The sequence below is a fragment of the Rhincodon typus genome, chromosome 5, assembly GCF_021869965.1.
Source record: "Rhincodon typus isolate 14 chromosome 5, sRhiTyp1.1, whole genome shotgun sequence".
NCBI lineage: Eukaryota > Metazoa > Chordata > Chondrichthyes > Orectolobiformes > Rhincodontidae > Rhincodon > Rhincodon typus.
Window position 1 is genome coordinate 85,500,819 of NC_063336.1, and position 17,840 is coordinate 85,518,658.

General features: G+C 40.3%; 1 protein-coding gene across 1 annotated transcript in view; it reads right to left on the reverse strand.

The window, feature by feature from the left end:
• Window positions 1–17,840, reverse strand: part of lyst (lysosomal trafficking regulator) — a 327,516-nt gene that overhangs the window by 111,976 nt on the left and 197,700 nt on the right. The window contains exons 16-20 of the mRNA XM_048597088.1: window positions 10,631–10,821; window positions 8,445–8,690; window positions 5,585–5,758; window positions 1,190–1,342; window positions 167–304 (exon numbers count right to left, since the gene is read on the reverse strand). Coding sequence (XP_048453045.1) covers window positions 167–304; window positions 1,190–1,342; window positions 5,585–5,758; window positions 8,445–8,690; window positions 10,631–10,821 — 902 coding nt within the window. The remainder of the gene's footprint in view (window positions 1–166; window positions 305–1,189; window positions 1,343–5,584; window positions 5,759–8,444; window positions 8,691–10,630; window positions 10,822–17,840) is intronic.

The following is a 17,840-nucleotide window of genomic DNA, read 5'->3' on the forward strand; positions in this document are numbered from 1 at the left end:
GTTAACTCTCAATGTCTAGGATCACATGGAATATGCTCATTTGGATAAAGCATCAAAAAGGTACCAACACTTTGTAAAATGTACCCTAGTAGAGTCCTGCATCAAGAGAATAGGAAGACATTGGGAAGGGGAAAGAAGTGGAAATTTAGACAAATACAGTTCATACCTGAAGAACTTGACAAGTCAAAAGGAAGCGATAAACCACTTGGGACTTTAGAAGCTGCTTGACATTGAACATCTGCTTTGGATGACGGATTCTAATGAGCACTTCAAGAGCTGCCATCAGTGTTTCCCAGACACCATTCTATTTTCAAAACAAAAATATACAATATTGGTAGCTACACTGGTAAGATTGGAAAACTTGCATTCCAGGCACAGTAACATCAACAGCAATGTACGCACAGATGGCCTGTACCAAATGTGTCGCAGCTGGTAAGCAGGTTTGAAGTGGCTTCCTTTTGCACTAGCTGAGGATAGGGGTGGGTTGGTGAAGATGATGAGGAAGGTGCTAGGAAGGCGGCTGGGGATGAGGGAGAGATAGAGCCGGTAGCTGAGGAGGTTAGGGAGGCCGAGGCTGACAAAAGGAGGTTTCCCTCCCTAGCTATCTCTCCTCAGTGACACTCCTTTGTTACACTCACCCAGCTCTCCCTAGCTGCTGCACTGCTTGAGGCAGGGACCTTCCAAGAAGCTGAGAAGCCTCACCTAAGCGCTGCTACATGCTTTGAACATGATTGAAGAGATTGAGAGGGAGAGCAGGGGGACAGAGTTTGCAGGAGCAGCCCCAGTTATGAGCCTCACTTGCAGTCACAGCCTGATTACTGACTAAAGTGAAAGATTTTACTCTCCCTCTGGATCACTGACCTATAGAACCTAGTGACACCTAATGTATACAACAATCCCACTAAAGCATTCAGAAGAAAACTTCTGTTTAAATAAGAGCAGAATGATAAAGGTGTGTGTTGTGAGAATATTTCTTAAAAATACTGCATCAGGAATTGGATAACTGTGTGTTATACAGAATGAGCAACAACGTCTCATTACTTCCACTTAAGTTCTTAAGTGAATTTTCTTCTTGTTGAGGATATCATTTCACAATTGTTGTTCTTTCAAATTAGGAAGTCCTCATTCCAATCCAGTACTTAATGGCGATAGAAACAAATAAAAATCTGAACACTGGGGGGATAAAAACCTGTGCTTTAGACCAGATCTTCCAATCCAATAACAATTCAGACAGCAGCTTCACATCCTGGATCACAGCAACGGATTCTGTATCAATTTCAAATTGCTTCGTAGACTCATTAAATTTAAGAATTGGAGCACTGCAGCATCCATCAAGTAAAGCCTGAAATACAGTTTTTAAAGCATAAAGTTAGCAAATCTATATGCATCTCTCTGTATATGACCAACTGGCAGCATAAAAAATTAAACATTTCCTGCACATGTATAGCAGAGCAAGTTTAAAAATATAGATGCTATAAAGGGCCATAAGGTAAAGCAGATGATCACTGTTTTCTTTATTCTCAAAATAGACACAAAGCTTCCACACAGAATTTACAGGAGAATTTTAATGTAATACTAATCCATTGTGGGATCAGTAGTACATTAAAATCACCAAGGCAATTTTTGGTGGTCAAAACAATTTCAGATGGGGGGGGAGCAGAGGGGGAAGAGGGGGAAGAAGGGGAGTGGGAAAGTGAGAGGTTACGCACTTTGGTAGGAAGAAAAAGAAGCACAGATGATTTTCTAAATGAGGAAAGACGTTGGAAATCTGAAGCACAAGGTGACTTGGGAGTCCTTGTTTAGAACTTTAACGTTAATATGCAGGTTTAGTTGGCAGTTAGGACAATAAATATAATGCTAGCATTTATTTCAGGAGGGGTAGAATACAAGAGCACAGATGTACTGCTGAGGCTGTAAACGGCTCCAGTGAGACCACGTTTGGAATATTGTGAGCAGTTTGTGCCCTACATCTAAGGAAGGGTGTGTTGGCCTTAGAGGGGATCCAGAACAGGTTTACAAGAATGATCCCAGATATGAAAGGCTTATCATACAAGAAGAAATTGAGGACCCTGGGTCTGTACTCAATGGAGTTTAGAGGGATGATGGGGGGATCTGATTGAAACTTACAGAATACTGATAGGCCTGAATAGAGGTGAATGTGGAGAAAATGTTTCCACTAGGAGGAGAGACTAGGACCCAAAGGCACAGCCTCAGAGGGAAGGGATAACCCTTTAGAACCCAGATGAACAGGAATTTCTTTAGCCAGAGGGTGATAATCTGTGGAACTCATTGCCGCAGAGCATCATGGAGGCCAAGTCATTGAACGTATTTAAGACAGAGATAGACAGGCAGACAAAGAGAGATAGATAGGTTCTTGATTAGTAAGGAGATCAAGGGGTATAGCAGAAGGTACAACAGGGCTGAGAAGCATATCAGTCACAATTGAATGGTGGGGCAGACTCAAAGTGCAAAAGGCCTAATTCTGCTCCTCTATTTTACGGCCTTATTAGTTGAAACGGCATAATGTTGGCATACATGACGGGCCAATTCCTGTGCTGTACTATTCTCTGAGAGCAGGGGTGGGGCAAAGAACAAGTGGGGAAGGCAGGGGGGTGAGGACGCTTGAGACAGAGAGCAAGAGCAAGAGGGGAGGACAGAGTGAGCAAGTGGGAATGGAGAGAGCAAGTAAGGGTGGTGAGTGAGGGGCTAGAGGGAGGGACAGAGAATCAAGGCATGTACAAACTGCAGACTATTAATCGTGGGTGACTTTAACTTTCACTTCGATTGGGAAAATCAAATTAGCAAAGATAGCCACAAGGCAGAAGAATTCATAGTCTGTTCAGGACAGTTTCCTGGAACATGTTGCAGATCTAATCAGGCTATTTTGGATTTAGTAATATGCGATGATGCAGATTTAATACATAATGTCAGACTAAAAGATTACCCGAGGGAACAGAGACTATACATTCAGTTTGAGTGAGAGAAACTGGTATCAGAAATATAAATAAGAGTAATTACAACTGGGATGAGGGCACAGTTGGCAGGGCTGGACTGGGAAGAGAGATAAGCAAAACTAAATGTTTGCCATTGTTCCTCAAACTTTTAAAAAAGACAACTCATGACGATCAGTAAAAATATATCCCAGTGAGGAAGAAGGACTCTATGAAGATCAACCAAACAGTGTTAGCTAAGGAAGTTAAGGATAATACTAAATTAAAAGAAAAAAAAACATGCAACATGGTGAAGATTAGTGGAAGAGGATGAGGGCAGTATTAAAACTGACCAAACGATGACCAAGAAAAAAAGAGGGATAAAATAAATTGAAAATTTAAAAATTGTAACAGCTTCTTTAAATACATAAAAACCAAAAGAGAGGTCAAAGTGAAGAAAGGGGCGTCAGAGAATGAGGCTGAGAAATAATTAATGGGGAACCAGGTAAAGGCAGAAGAGTTGAATAACTTTGCATCAATCTTCAAGGTAGATAGCACTCCAAAAATACTAAATAATCAAGGGATGAAAGGGAGGGAGAGAGAGAGAGGTGGGGAGGGGGATGGGAAAGAGAGAAGTGGTGGCGGGGTGCAGAAGAGCGAAGTTGGGAGGGAGAAGAGGAGATGAGGAGGAGGGGGGAGAAGTTCTTTGTAAAACTACGCAAAGCAACAGTCAGACCACGTCTGGAATAAAGCGAACAGTTTTTGGTCTTCTTATCTAAGGAAAGATACGATGGTATTGGAGGCAGTCCACAGACAGTTCATTAGTCCGGTTATGGGAGTGGATGGATTTTCTAAAGAGGGGAGGTTGAGCTTGAACTCACGACTTCTGAAGAATGAAATATGACCTTACTAAAACATGCAAGATTCTCAAGGGGCTTGACAGGGCAGATACAGGGAGGTTGTATCCCATTGTGCGAGAATCTAGAAAACAGAGTAGAATCTCAGAATAAAGCAATCTCATTTAAGACACAGCTCAGGAACTTATTCTTTCAGAGGGGAGTGGATCTGTGGAAGTTTTTAAAATCGCAAAGGAGCTGAGTTATTCAATTTATTTGAGGCCGGAGATAGACAGATTTTTAATCAGTATGGCCATGAGGAAGGAAAATGAAAGCAAGGATTATCAGATCAGACATGACCTCACTGAATGGCGTTCTTCTGCCCCTATGTCCTACAGTCTTATGGGGGGGGAAGAGGCGGGGTGGTGTGGGGGAGGGACTTGGGCTCATAGGAAAGAGATAGGCAGGCCAGAGATAAAGCAGAGAAACTGACTAATCAGGACACAATAAGTGGTATAAATCAAATCAGTCATACTACACATTGTATACCTTTCACTTCTAATGAAAAGTATAGAATATTGATTCAGTTATCAATAATTTTGACTTGATTAAGAAATTCAGGAGTTAAATTAGGTTCTGTTCAGGGTGATTTAGTTGTAAACAATTTCTGGAAGGAAGAATAGCCACATTAGTCCACATTAAGAGGCCATGGATTTATGGTTATATGGTTGTTTTCCTGGCTGAAGCCAATGTAAATTTAGGCTGACAAAATGTGCAAATGCTTTCAGACAAATTGCTTTCTTTTCAAAGACACAGCTGTGTTTTAAAATAATTTAGTTTTCTAGCTATTAATTTTGAATAGCTATTTCAAGCTTTATGTATGTTTCTATTTCTTTGCTGTACTTTGTAGCTTCAGTTTTAACACAGCAGTTTTTTGTGGCATCAAACATTGCTCTTTTGTTTAAAAGGATACTGTTAGGTTTTGGAGATTACTTAAATGTATGAGTTGGGACATTTGGGCCAATATATAATGATGAGAGGTGACATTACATACTTCAAGCAGATGCACAAATTCCTGTACTGGTGCCATATTATCTTGGTAGAAATCTACAAAATTAGTAGGCTGAGAGAGACAAGCTGTCATTAATGGGATATCAGGAGATAGTAGGAATAAAATCAGTAAGACGACCATTTTTAAATAAATCAGTTCAGTTTGGGTATATACAGTACAGTCAATGTAAGATCTATTGTGTGCTGTCCATGCTTTAGCAAGCCAATTCGAGTTCAGAACACCTCTGATCACACACCAGAGACAGTGACTTATGACAGTTAATAAGCAACGATTCATAGTGATTCAGTGGACGAAGAGAAAACCGAAAACAGAAGGACAACTTGGGTAAACGAACAGAAAAAGAGACATGTGCAAAGTTGATCAGAACCTGAGCTGGTGTCCCAAAGTGAATCAACTAGAAATCACTGTTTTTATTATTATTCTTTTCTACTTCTTATGATAAACTTAAATTCTCTAAAGCTTGTACTTGTACTTGGAATGGGTCTTATAACTAGTCAGACTTAGTAAACCTTTAGATTCGCTCTCTCAGTTCAGCCTATAGTTGTAACTGACTTAGATATTCAAGATAAAGTGAACTGCAATATCCTTCAAGGGAACACATGCAAGTCAATGGACTGAGCCTGAATAATAACATAGGCAAAATAAGCATATTACTCCACTTTGTGTGAAAGTCAGTAACATTTTAATGAAACAAATGTTTAACTAATCACAGGGAAGAGACTCAGATGTAGAAAATATTGCATTACCTTTAAGATGTGGAAACCTACAATACATTTCGATTTTATGAGCACTTGGTGAATCATAGCATAGCCATGACAGCTCTCCATTTCCTGGACTCTCTGCTGGTTATACTTGGTCAAAGTAAGTATAACTTTCAGTGCTAGAGCTTGCGTCTTTTCACAGTTACTAATCTCGACAGACTGGAGAAAAAGAAAATATTTAATCTTCCAAACAAAATAAAAGGCAATTCTTGATCTGTGTGCATACAATTTTTATTTCGCTAAAGTAAATGTGAATACTTTTTTTTTCAAGTAACAAAATGTTACTTGTCAGATGGATTCAATGCTTGGTTTTTGTGACATTGGTTGTGCTGAATTCTGGTATGTATATGCCATGCAACATGGATGGATGTGTACAGTAACATACATACAGCCATTTGCTTGCTTGCAATGCCAAGTATGGCTCAATAGCCTTCTGAGAATTGCCGAAGTCCAGTCTGTGCCTCATCCCAAAGGTTCTCCCTGTGTCCAAGTTAGACTTAGACCCAGATCCCAGTGGGTGAAATCAGTGCATAACACAAAAACATGGAAAGTAACAGGAGTAGGCCATTCCATGCTTCGAGCCTGCTCCTACATTCAATATGAAGATGGCTGATCATCCAAATCAGTATCCTGTTCCTCCTTTCCCCCCATACCCTTGATCCCTTTATGCTCAAGAATTATATCTAACCTTGCCAGACCCATTACCCGAACCCAATCTAGAGTCAGAAGGATAAACCTTTCACCCCTGCATTTGCCAGTTCCAAATGGCAAAAAGGTACTTGGTGTGGTATAACTGAAAACCAAAACGGACAGAAGTGGAATGAATTTTCTATGTTGCATCTGTTTGCATACTGTTGCCTTTCACCCGGACATCACAATACTTGAACAGATACAGCCAGTAGTACGTTTGTTCATATGTCAGCATGACACAAATTTATAGCTATCAAACTAATCAGCAAATGGAATATATATGGGTTTTTCCAATCAAATACATAATTATTATGTGCAAACGTCAAAAATAGAGATCACTGTCCATCTGATAGCCAGTTTCAGCGTTGCCAATGCAACACCTGCCCACATTTCTCACAGACACCTTATAACAGCTCAACACGTCTTGCTTGTGCACAGAATAGAACTGAACATTGCAGGCTCCCAATTCGCCATCCTCAGACCAAAAAATAGATGAATGGAATAGACTGTCACAAGCCCAGTGGGCAAAATCATCCCCTTGTACGCTGTAAAATGTTACAAATTTAGTCTCTTCACTTGCTCAACAGACCAAACTCTGTTCTGACCCAATGGTAGAGACGGTAACATTCAAAAGTTGAAACCCTGGGTAGTTTTCCCTCGAGTGCCAAGGTGCTCCAATCAAACATGCCAGGAGCAGGTGGAACTTGAATCTGGGCACCCTGGCTCAGAGGTAAGAACACAACCACTGCATCAGAAAGCCCTATGAGCCAAAGTTCTTTCTATACGCAGAAGTGCTATCACACACAACTGAATGGCTTTTTCCACCACCAAATCACTTGTGGCAATTTTCACCTATTAACCACCAACACTGAATCACCCGCGTTTCCAACTGTTTGATTTCATGCAGATCATCAGTCTTCTAGTTTGTAGATAGTTTTAATAAACCTGTTCAAGACAAGTTGGACTTGAACCTGGACCTTCTGACCTAGAGGTAGAAACACTATCATTACACCACACTAGCCCCTAAGCTAAATTGTTTGTTTTATTTCTTTTTAATCCCAAGCCAAACTGTAAACTATTTATTTTGATCAACTTGTTCAGATGTTATTACACACCTTTGGATTAAGTGGGACTTCAACTCGGGCCTCTCAGTCCAGGGGTAGGGATGCTACCACTATACCACAAGAGGGCCTATGATCAACTAATGTGTATTTTTGGGGTTCTTTTTTAAACTGAACATATTTTTCTAATTTAACTGTTCATAGATGTTACACATCTCTGGATACATGGGACTTGAAATGGGGTCTCCCAGGCCAGGGGTAGGGAACACTACCACAGCACCCCAAGAGGGCCATGATCCAAGCCATTTAAAAAAAAAAATCTTATTTTTCTAATCAGCCTGTTCAGAGATGTTATTACACACTTTTAATACAGGTGGGACTTGAACCTGCATCTGTTGGTCCAGGGTAGGGACATTACCACTGCACCCCAAAATGGCCCTTATCCGAGCCAAATGTAACTAACTTCTGCAGTAACTTCACCTGAAACCAATTAACTGTGTACTGATTGGGAGCTGGCTCATTTCAGAAATAGATAATGCATGGACCATTGCATTGCTAAAGTGTTCATGACAAATGTCTATTGCTAAGTACATAAGAACATAAGAACTAGGAGCAGGAGTAGGCCATCTGGCCCTTCAAGCCTGCTCCGTCATTCAATAAGATCATGGCTGATCTTTTCGTGGACTCAGATCCACTTACCCGCGTTCTCATCGTATCCCTTAATTCCTTTATTGTTCAAAAAAAACTACCTTTTTTTTTAAAAACGTTTACTGAAGTAGCGTCAACTACTTCACTGGGCAAGGAATTCCATAGATTAACAACCCTCTGGGTGAAGAAATTCCTTCTCAATTCAGTCCTAAAACTGCTCCCTCTAATCTTGAGGCTATGCCCTCTTGTCCTAGCTTCACCTGCCAGTAGAAACATCCTCTCTACTTCTATCTTATCTATTCCCTTCATAATTTTATATGTTTCTATAAGATCCCCCTTCAATCTTCTGAATTCCAATGAATATAATCCCAATCTACTCAGTCTCTCCTCATAAGCCAACCCTCTCAACTCCAGAATCAGAAATTTCAAAAATGGCCATCTCTTACTCTGGCAAACAGAAAGATGAATACGCCAATTCCTCCAATTTTATGCAGGATACGCTGAAGGTCTTGAGGCTCCAAAGGCTGCAAGTTCTTTAGCTGCTGAGGTTTCACTATATTGCTTTGGATATCCTTCAAGCTGAATGGCCTCTGTGATGATATAGTTCGTGTTTGGCCCTTGAGTCGAATAACTGGCTCGTAGATTGTATATTGAGCAGGGCATCTTGGATTGTAAACAACAGAAAGACTATCCTATAAAAAAGCATCAAGCTTTAGTTCAAAACACATATTAATATTGTTGCTGTCACTCAAAAAAATCAGTGATATTTGCACACATTGGACATTGATGTACATTTATCAACCAATTCAGACAAGGGAAGGGGTTAAAATAGGTAAGGTAACCATGTTGGATAAGCTGTAGTTACAATGCATAAGACACCAGGACCAAGGACAGTAAAGGAAGTGAGTGTGGGAATTGCAGAGCCACAAGCTATAACTTGATCACAGGAGGGGAAGAGGACTGGAGAATCGCAAACAATGGCACACTATTTAAAACAAAAGGGTTTACAGGTAAGTCTTGGACCTATAAATCCATTGTTTAACTTCAGTGATGTCCATTTGCAAAATGACATCTAGCGTTGGACTGTGTTTTATGAATTCTCAAACACAATTAGTTGAGTACAATCCACAGTTTGCTTTTTGCAAACAGCAAAAAAAAAATGTTTCAGATTATATCAAACTTCTGTTACTACTGAGCTACTTTTGGTGAGATTAGCGCAGGAAAGAGATGATTGTGATAGGTGATAATCAGAAGGCTTCCTTGCCCATGTCCTGATTCCATGAAACATCAGGGGTCTGGAGTCAACATTGAGGATGATTTTGGTAATTTCTGGGTCATTGTCTATAAAGTATGGTTCTTAGAGGATGACTATATCAGGCTAATACTTATCTGGTCTGTGAGACAATTCCTCCAAATTTGGCACAAGCCACAGATGTTAATAAGGCACACTTTGAGGATTGAGAGATTTGCTGTTGTCATTTCCAATACCTAGGTCAATGTCTGGTCGTCTGTACAGTTTCATTACTTTTCTAAGACTTTAAAACAGTTTGACATAACTGAGTGGCTTGCTAGGCATTTCCAGAGGTCACTCAAAAGGCAACCATATTGCTGTTGGTGTGGAGACACATATAGACTAGACCAGGTAAATGATAGCAGATTTCCATCCCAAAAGGACATGAGTGAACCAAATGACTTTTTACTGGATTCAACAATGGCTTCATATGATTGTGCTGACAATTGAGAGTAGAATGATAGGATGGTAATTGGCCTGACTGGATTTGTCCTAAATTTTGTGGACAGGATACACTCATGCAATTCGGGTTTTTATGGTGCAGTGGTAGTATCCCTACCTCTGGGCCAAACAGCCTAAATTCAAGTTCCATTTCTTACAGAGCTGTGTCATAAATGTGGAAAATTTCCCAGGTGTGACACATTATCAGGGAGATGGCGATACACGAGGAAGACAGGAGTAGAAGAATATGTTGATAAGGTGATATGCAAGGTGAGAGGTGCTCATGTGCAACATCAACATTAGCATAGATTTATTGGGTTGAATGGCCTACTGTGTTACATAATTCTATATATTTCCAGAGGAAGTTGTAAGATGGGAATCAGTACCTAATCTAGGTTAATTTCTTCCTCCATGCCCTAGAAATAGAGGTCAATTTTGACATCACAAAGGAGAACACCTAACCTAGCACACAATATGGTTAGAACCTGGGACATACTGGGTCTGCAGAGGTAACTGGTTCAGCTGACTGAATTATTAGGATTGTCTAGCTAAACCTCCTTACCTAGTTAGATAAAGTAACCTCTGAATCACAGCAGAGAAGGCGGCTATTTGACCTATTTTTCCTGGGTTAACACTTCTTAAAAAACTGTCCTGTTAATTCAACCTCACTGCTTCTTCCTCATAGGCCTGCAACATTTTCATTTTCAAGTACACACTTAATTCCTTGGAATTTGCTTCCATCACCCTTTCAAGCAGTGCTTTATAGATCATAATAACTAACTGTATAAAAAAATTTCGAAAGGTGGCATTTATTTTAACTGATAATCAAACCATAATTGTACATTTAGCATATCATTGATCACTGGATTTAAACAAATCAGCTATGACAGCTCAACTCACCACCAGAGGGCTAGTGTCCATTTCCTTATATTTCATGAAAAATTCACTAATCTGATCACATTGTAGAATCTCCAGAGTAACATACTTAGAGTAATTCGCTTGTGATTTGCCATATTTGCAGGGCATGACGGTGGTGATGTCGGGTCCACAGACATATAAATAATAAGCTTCTTCCGGCCCTATCTTGGCACCTATTATAAAATGCACATTTGATTAACAATAAAATTTGCAGGGAAAGGAAATATTTTAAATTTACAAAACTTAAACATTATGTTCTGTATTCTGGCTTTAACATAATTGAGATTTATGAATTAGGATAATTAAACAACAGATTTATGAATTAGAATATATACAGTAAAATATACAACTTTATAGTTTATTGCTCCAACACTGTGTTCATTAAAAATTTGCACAATTTTCTCCAATAACACTGACCATATCTATTCAGTTGAAAATATTCTAAAATATTCTATTTGGTAGTTGAGTACTATTTCTCAGTCAGAGGGCTCAGACATTTTTTTTTATTCACAGGATAGGGCATTGCTGACTATTCCTGCATTTAATTGCCCATCCCTAACTGCCCAGAGGATTCAATAATTTCCCACAGGGCAGTTAAAGTCAACCATATTGCTGTGGGTCTGATGTCACATGTGGACCAGAACAGGTAAGGATGGCAGTTACATCCCCAAAAGGAAACAAGTGAATCAGATGGAAATTTCTGACAACCGACAATGGTATCATCAGATTTTTTTTTTTTTTAACAAATGTAATTCAAATTCCACCATCTGCCGCTGCAGGATTCCAATCCATGTCCCCAGAACATTAGCTGGGTCGCTGGATTAATAATCTAGCAATAATACCACTGCACCATCACTACACCTCATGTATTGTCACATGGGAAATAACAAGGGGTGAAAAATTTCTGTGTAGAGACTCTGCATTTAAAATACAACATTTAATGCTTTCACATCTTATGGTATAAGCTGCAGTTCTATATACTATCTAAGCAACTTAAGATGTAGAATTCAAATATGAATGCTGTGCCTTCATACTGACAAGACCATTCATCCAAAGCCCTAATGAGGGGTTCATGGTCACAGGGCCTTAACTAATTTGACTGAGGAAGTTTGACAAACAAACTGGAGTTTTTTTTGATTACGTAACTAGTATATTGGATGAGGGAGATCCAGTGGATGCAGTGTATTTGCATTTCATAAAGCTTCTGATAAAGTTCAAGATAAGAGGTTAGTGGGCAAAATCAAAGTATGTGGTAATATTCTAGCATGGATTGAAATTAAGCTAAGAGACACAAAGGTAAGCACAGGAATAAACGGGTCTTTTTCAGAGCAGAAGACAGTGATAAAGAGGTATCCACCAGTATCAGTGCTTGGATTCAGCTATTATCAATATATATATCAATAATTTTGGTGAAGAAATCAAATACAATATTTGCAAGTTTGATGATGACACAAAACTGAGTGGAACTGACAATGGTGAGGACAATGTAAAGAGTCTTCAGGGCGATTTAGTCAAGTGAATGAACAAATGCATAGCATATGCAGTATACAGTGGATAAGTGTGAAATTGTTCCACTTCAGTAGGAAAAACAGAATGGCAGAGTACTATTTAAATAGTGATAAATTAGGAAAGGTTGATGTACAAAGGGACCTGGTTGTCCTTGTACACGAGTCACTGAAAGCAAGCATGCTGGTACAGCGAGCAGTTAGGAAAGCAAACAGTAAGTTGATCTCAGTCTAGGACTTAAGTCATTTTACTGCAGTTGTACAGGGCCTTGGTGAGAACACACACCTGGGATACAAGTGTTCAACTCAGTGTCCTTACCTATATAAGGAAAATCACTTGTCATAGAGTCATGCACCGAAAGGTTCACCAAACTAATTCCTGGATTGACATGTTTATCACTAAGGAGAGACTGGGTTGACTGGGCACTCCAGATCAAGGTTTCTTGGTCTCAGTAACCATGGTAGGCTATTTTGGACTGTGATGAGAAGTCTTTCATTCAGAGTGGTGAACTTGTAGAATTTTCTACCACAGAAGTATGTGGAAATCAAGTCATTAAGTATATTTTAAAAAGAATTAGGTAGACTTCTACAGGCTAAAGATATCACAGGGTACGGGGAGACAGAGCAGAAGGATGGTATGGAGGTAGTCAGGATGTTGTTGAATGGTAAAGTGGGCTCAATGGACCAAACAGCTTAACTCTAGCTCCAATTTTCTATGCTTCTCATCAATCTGTCAAATTTTGTTCAAATCCACAGAACATTCTCTTGCTTTCATTTATAGGGCATTATTTTTCTGACTTAGTCGCTACCAGAAGAACAGGACTGTTTACAGATTCATAACCACTCTGGTTAATAACGAGACAAAGTTATGACTCCTTTAACTAAACTATGACATTAGCAGCCCACTTCCAAGTTTCATCATAAATCAGGGAGCTGGGTGAATGGCCTGTGCATTTTCACAGTTAAGGATTTCTAATTAAACTGACCACATTTTCGGTTATATGGGCTCACAAGTAGTTGTACTTTTGAGGTTGCGCCCGCAGAGAAATAGCAAAAAAACGGAGAAGCCTACTCTCAGGTTTCTCATTCTTCCCTCGCCTCTGGAGCAGATTGTTTCAAACAGAGCACTAATAAATTTCTGGCACAGTTACATAAGCTAATAGGATGGTTCTCCTCACCTTTTTTGGGGTTGGTATTCTTGCAAATCATCTAACATAGCTGTTGAGAAAGTTTTAAACCAAGTAATTGTGTTGGGGAACTTTGAGCAATGGCACTCACTAAGGACAGATGGCCTTAGCTCAAAAGGGCAAGGTATAAAATCAGATTGTGTAGAGATAGAAAACAGTACAGGTGAGAGACATGTGTTGGAATAGTTTATAGATTCTCCAACAGTAGTTACACTGTCAGACTGAACATGCAGGAAGAGATAAATAGGGCACGTAAGAAAGGAACGGCAGTGGTCATGGGCAATGTCAACCTATATGTAGACTGGAAGAATAGGGATCTGATCATGGAAACAAGGAAGTAGCAGAAGTGTGGAACAGTAAGTTTATGACTATCTTGATTCAGCAGATTTAGAAAATGTCCTTAAGATGCTTAAGGATCATGTGAACAATGGAGAGGAACTTGAAACAATCACCATCACTAAGGAAAACATGCTGAGCAAACTATTAGACCCAAGGCTGACAAAGACAAAATGTCATGCATCCTAGGGACTTAAAAAAACTGAATGCTGAAATAGTAGATGCATCTTCCAAAAGTCCCAAAATGCTGGAAAGGTATCTGTAGATTAAGGGTGGAAGACAGAAAGCAGGAAACTATAGCTGTCGGGAAATTGTTATACTCATTATTGAAGACATTATAATAGGATGCCGCACAAAATCATAACTCGGTAGGCAGAATCAGTGGACTGGATTTTCTGAGCAGTGGCAATCACAGTCAGATTTCCACTCCGCTCTTACATTAAAAGCAAGCTCTGTTTCTGGCAGGACATTCCAATCACAGCTCTTTCAGAAACTTGAAACATACCTTAAATCTAACAGACCCTGTGTATTGCAAGATAATCAGAGGATGTCAAACCATGCCGCTTTTTCATTGCCTAGTTGCTGCATTGATATTTAATGTGCAGCAGCACATAAACTTTCCGCTCCCGGATATTTTTAAATCAACTTGTTCAGAGATGTTAGTACAATGGCCTAGTGGTATTATCACTGGACTGTTAATCCAGAGACCCAGGTGCTGTTCTGGGGACCAGGGTTCAAATCCTGCTAGATGGTGGAATTTGAATTCAATAAATATCTGGAATTAAGAGTCTAATGATGACCGTGAATCCATTGCCAATTGTTGGAAAAAACCTATCTGGCTCACTAATGTTCTTTAGGGAAGGAAACTGCCATCCTTACCTGGTCTGGCCTACATGTGACTCCAGACCCACATCAATGTGATTGACTCATAACTGCCCTCTAGGCAATTAGGAATGGGCAATAAATGCTGGCCTGGCCAGTGACGCCTTCATGCCGTGAATGAATAAAGAATATAGAAAAATACGCTACTGAAGCAGGTAAGACGTGAACTTAGCCCCCCCCGTTTCACCATTTAATGAGATCATGGCTGATCTGTCTTGGCCATATCCCTTAATACCTTAGACTCAGCTCCTGTGAAAGGTAAACTGTGTACAGAAAGTGAGAGGTTAGATGCCAGGTAAGTGCTAGTGTTTAGGGTAGATCAGGATAGGTGGTATGTGTGCGTGCCTGTGTGTTAAGTCAGGGGAGTCATTTTAGTAGTTAGGAGTAGCCAGAATTTAGACTTGCTTTTAAATTGTCTAAATTTTCCTGCAAAGTTATTAATTTCACTTCAGTAAAACCTTCTAATTTGCATATGCAATGAGCTGCCAGTGGAAGTTGTTGAGGCGGGTACATTAACAACATTTAAAAGCCATTTGGACAAATACATGGTTAGGAAAGGTTTAGAAGGATATGGGTCAAGTGTGGGAAATGGGGTTTGCGTGGATTTTTGTTGGTACAGACCTGTTTGGGCCGAAGGGCTTATCTCTGTGCTACGGGACTCTGACTCTACATGGATACTTTCAGACAGCGCCAGGCACAGGGGAATAGCCAATTAGAATTTTCAAATTCCTGTGCAATTCCCTTGGAGTCCGCACAATTCTGACAGGCAAGTCTCAACTATGCCTCAGAAATTCAAGTTTGAGAAGATTTGTAGCTCAGGTTGCGGATGAGATTGTAGACATGCTCACTGAGCCGGTGGGTTTGGTTGCAAACATTTCGTCACCCGGCAGCTTTATGATTGTTGCTAGTGTCCTGGGGTGCCTGCCTACTTAATTCATTCAGTAGTGTGGCAATTGTCTCTTTGGTTAGGTCGATGTTTATGGATGTAAATAGTGCTGTTACATCGAAGGATATCATCATCTCATCCTCTTCTATCCTGGTGTCCTTGATGATGTTGAGGAATTCTTGGGAGGAGTGCAGGAAGTGGGTAGCGTTGTCAACTAAGTATTTCAATTTCTGTTGTAGTTCTCTGGCAAGTCTATATGTTGGTGTGCCTGGTAGTGAGATAATGGGTCTCAGGGTGCCCCCAGTTTGTGTACCTTGGAGAGTCCGTAGAAGCTTTCATGGACTCCCCAAGGTATACAATCGTGGGGTCTCCCTCAGACCCATTGTCTCACTACCAGAGACAACTGCCACACTGCTGAACGAATCAAGTATGCAGGCACCTCAAGACACCACCATCATCAATAAGGACACCACCATGAAATTACCAGATCTGTGCCTCACAACCCACTTCACCTTCAATGCTGGTATATACAAACAAATCAACAGAACACCAATGGGATCCCCAATATCAGAACTGATTGCAGAAGCAGTAATGCAAAGGTTAGAACGGACAGTGGTCCCCACTGTACAACCCAAACTTTGGGTCCGATATATAATGACATCTTCATGATTATCAAACACAAAACTAGAAGAAACTCACCGACACATAACCAACATCTTTCACCAGGATAAAATTCCAAAAGAAGAGAACAACCACTGACGACCCTTTCAGGACATAATGGTAGAACGCAAAAGCACCGGGGAACTCCAGACTAGCGTATATAGAAACACCACTCATTTGGACCAGATACTCAATTACACTAGCAACCACCCCAAAGCCCGCAAACGGAGCTGTGTCAGGACACTATTTAAACGAACCACAACACGTTGCAGCAACTCGGAACTACGCAAAGTAGAACAGCAGCACCTATACAGAGTCTTCAAAAGAAATGGATACCTGAAAAGCACAATCTGCCGTTACCTCCGAGGCAGACCCAACATGTCCAGACTCAAAAATTTCCCTACCATACACAAAGGACATATCAGAGATGATCACAAGACTACTTAGATCCCTAGGTATCAGTGTAGCCCACAAACCAACAGCCACCCTATGACAGCTACTGACGAATGCAAAGGATCCTATACCCAAAACCAGCAAAACCGGTATATACAAAAAACCATGCAAGGACTGTGAGAAACACTACATAGGCCAAACCAGAAGAAAACTGACAATATGAATACACGAACACCAACCAGCCACCAAAAGACACGACCAATTGTCACTTGTTACACTACACATGGACAACGAGGAGCACAAATTTGACACATCTATAATCGTACAAGCCAAACAGAAACATGCCAAGGAATTCCTAGGGGCCTGGTATTCTAAGTGGAACTCCAACAAACATACTGAATTAGACCCTATGTCAAAACACGGAGAAACAGAACTGGAAGTGGTACCAAACACTCCAACAAACTGGGGCATATAAATAACAAGCGGGACAGAAGGCCAATGCTTCACTGGAGGCGCACTGACGATGTTACCTAGCACGGTGATGGAACATTTGCAACCAAACCCACCGGCTCGGAGAGCATGTCTATAACCTCATGCCTCAGAAATGATTATCTGGCCATTGGAAAATCTGGGCTAGTATAGTTTTGAGAAAAGGAAACTGTGTTTTTCTAATTTATTAGAGTATTTTTTTATCAAGTGACACACAGGAATGGATAAGGGGAAACAAATAAATTGGTTCCCAAAAGACCTTTGATAAGGAGCCATTTAAAAGGTTGCTGCACAAGATTATAGCACATGGCATACTCTAACTTATTCGCACGGATGAAGGAAGTCAGAAGTAGTGACAAATAGATGTTTTTCAGGCTGTCAGGCTGTAATTAGCCGAGTTCCACCAGGGTGTGTGTACTATATCAACGACACGGATGCAAGGGTTATTGGTGCAGTGGTAGCGTCCCTACCTGAGAATCAGGAGGCCTAGGTTCAAATCTTACCTGCTTCTGTAGTGTGTAAAAACACCTCTGAACAAGTTGATTTGAAAACATCTGCAAGGGTTGATTGAATGACAGCTAAATTTGCCTCAGATACCAAGGTAGATAGTAAAGTAACTTGTCAAGCAGAGATAGAGAGTCTGCAAAGGGGTATTAATAGGTTAAGAGCATGAACAAAAATTAGCAAAATTGAGTATAACATGGAAAAATGTGATACCCATCCACTTTGGCAGAAATAACAGAAAAGCAGTACACAAGGATCCCTAATTTATGAACATCTGATATACGAACACTCCCACTTACAAACACAACCCCACACAAGGGCGTAATTTTAAAGATCCAACATAGGAACAT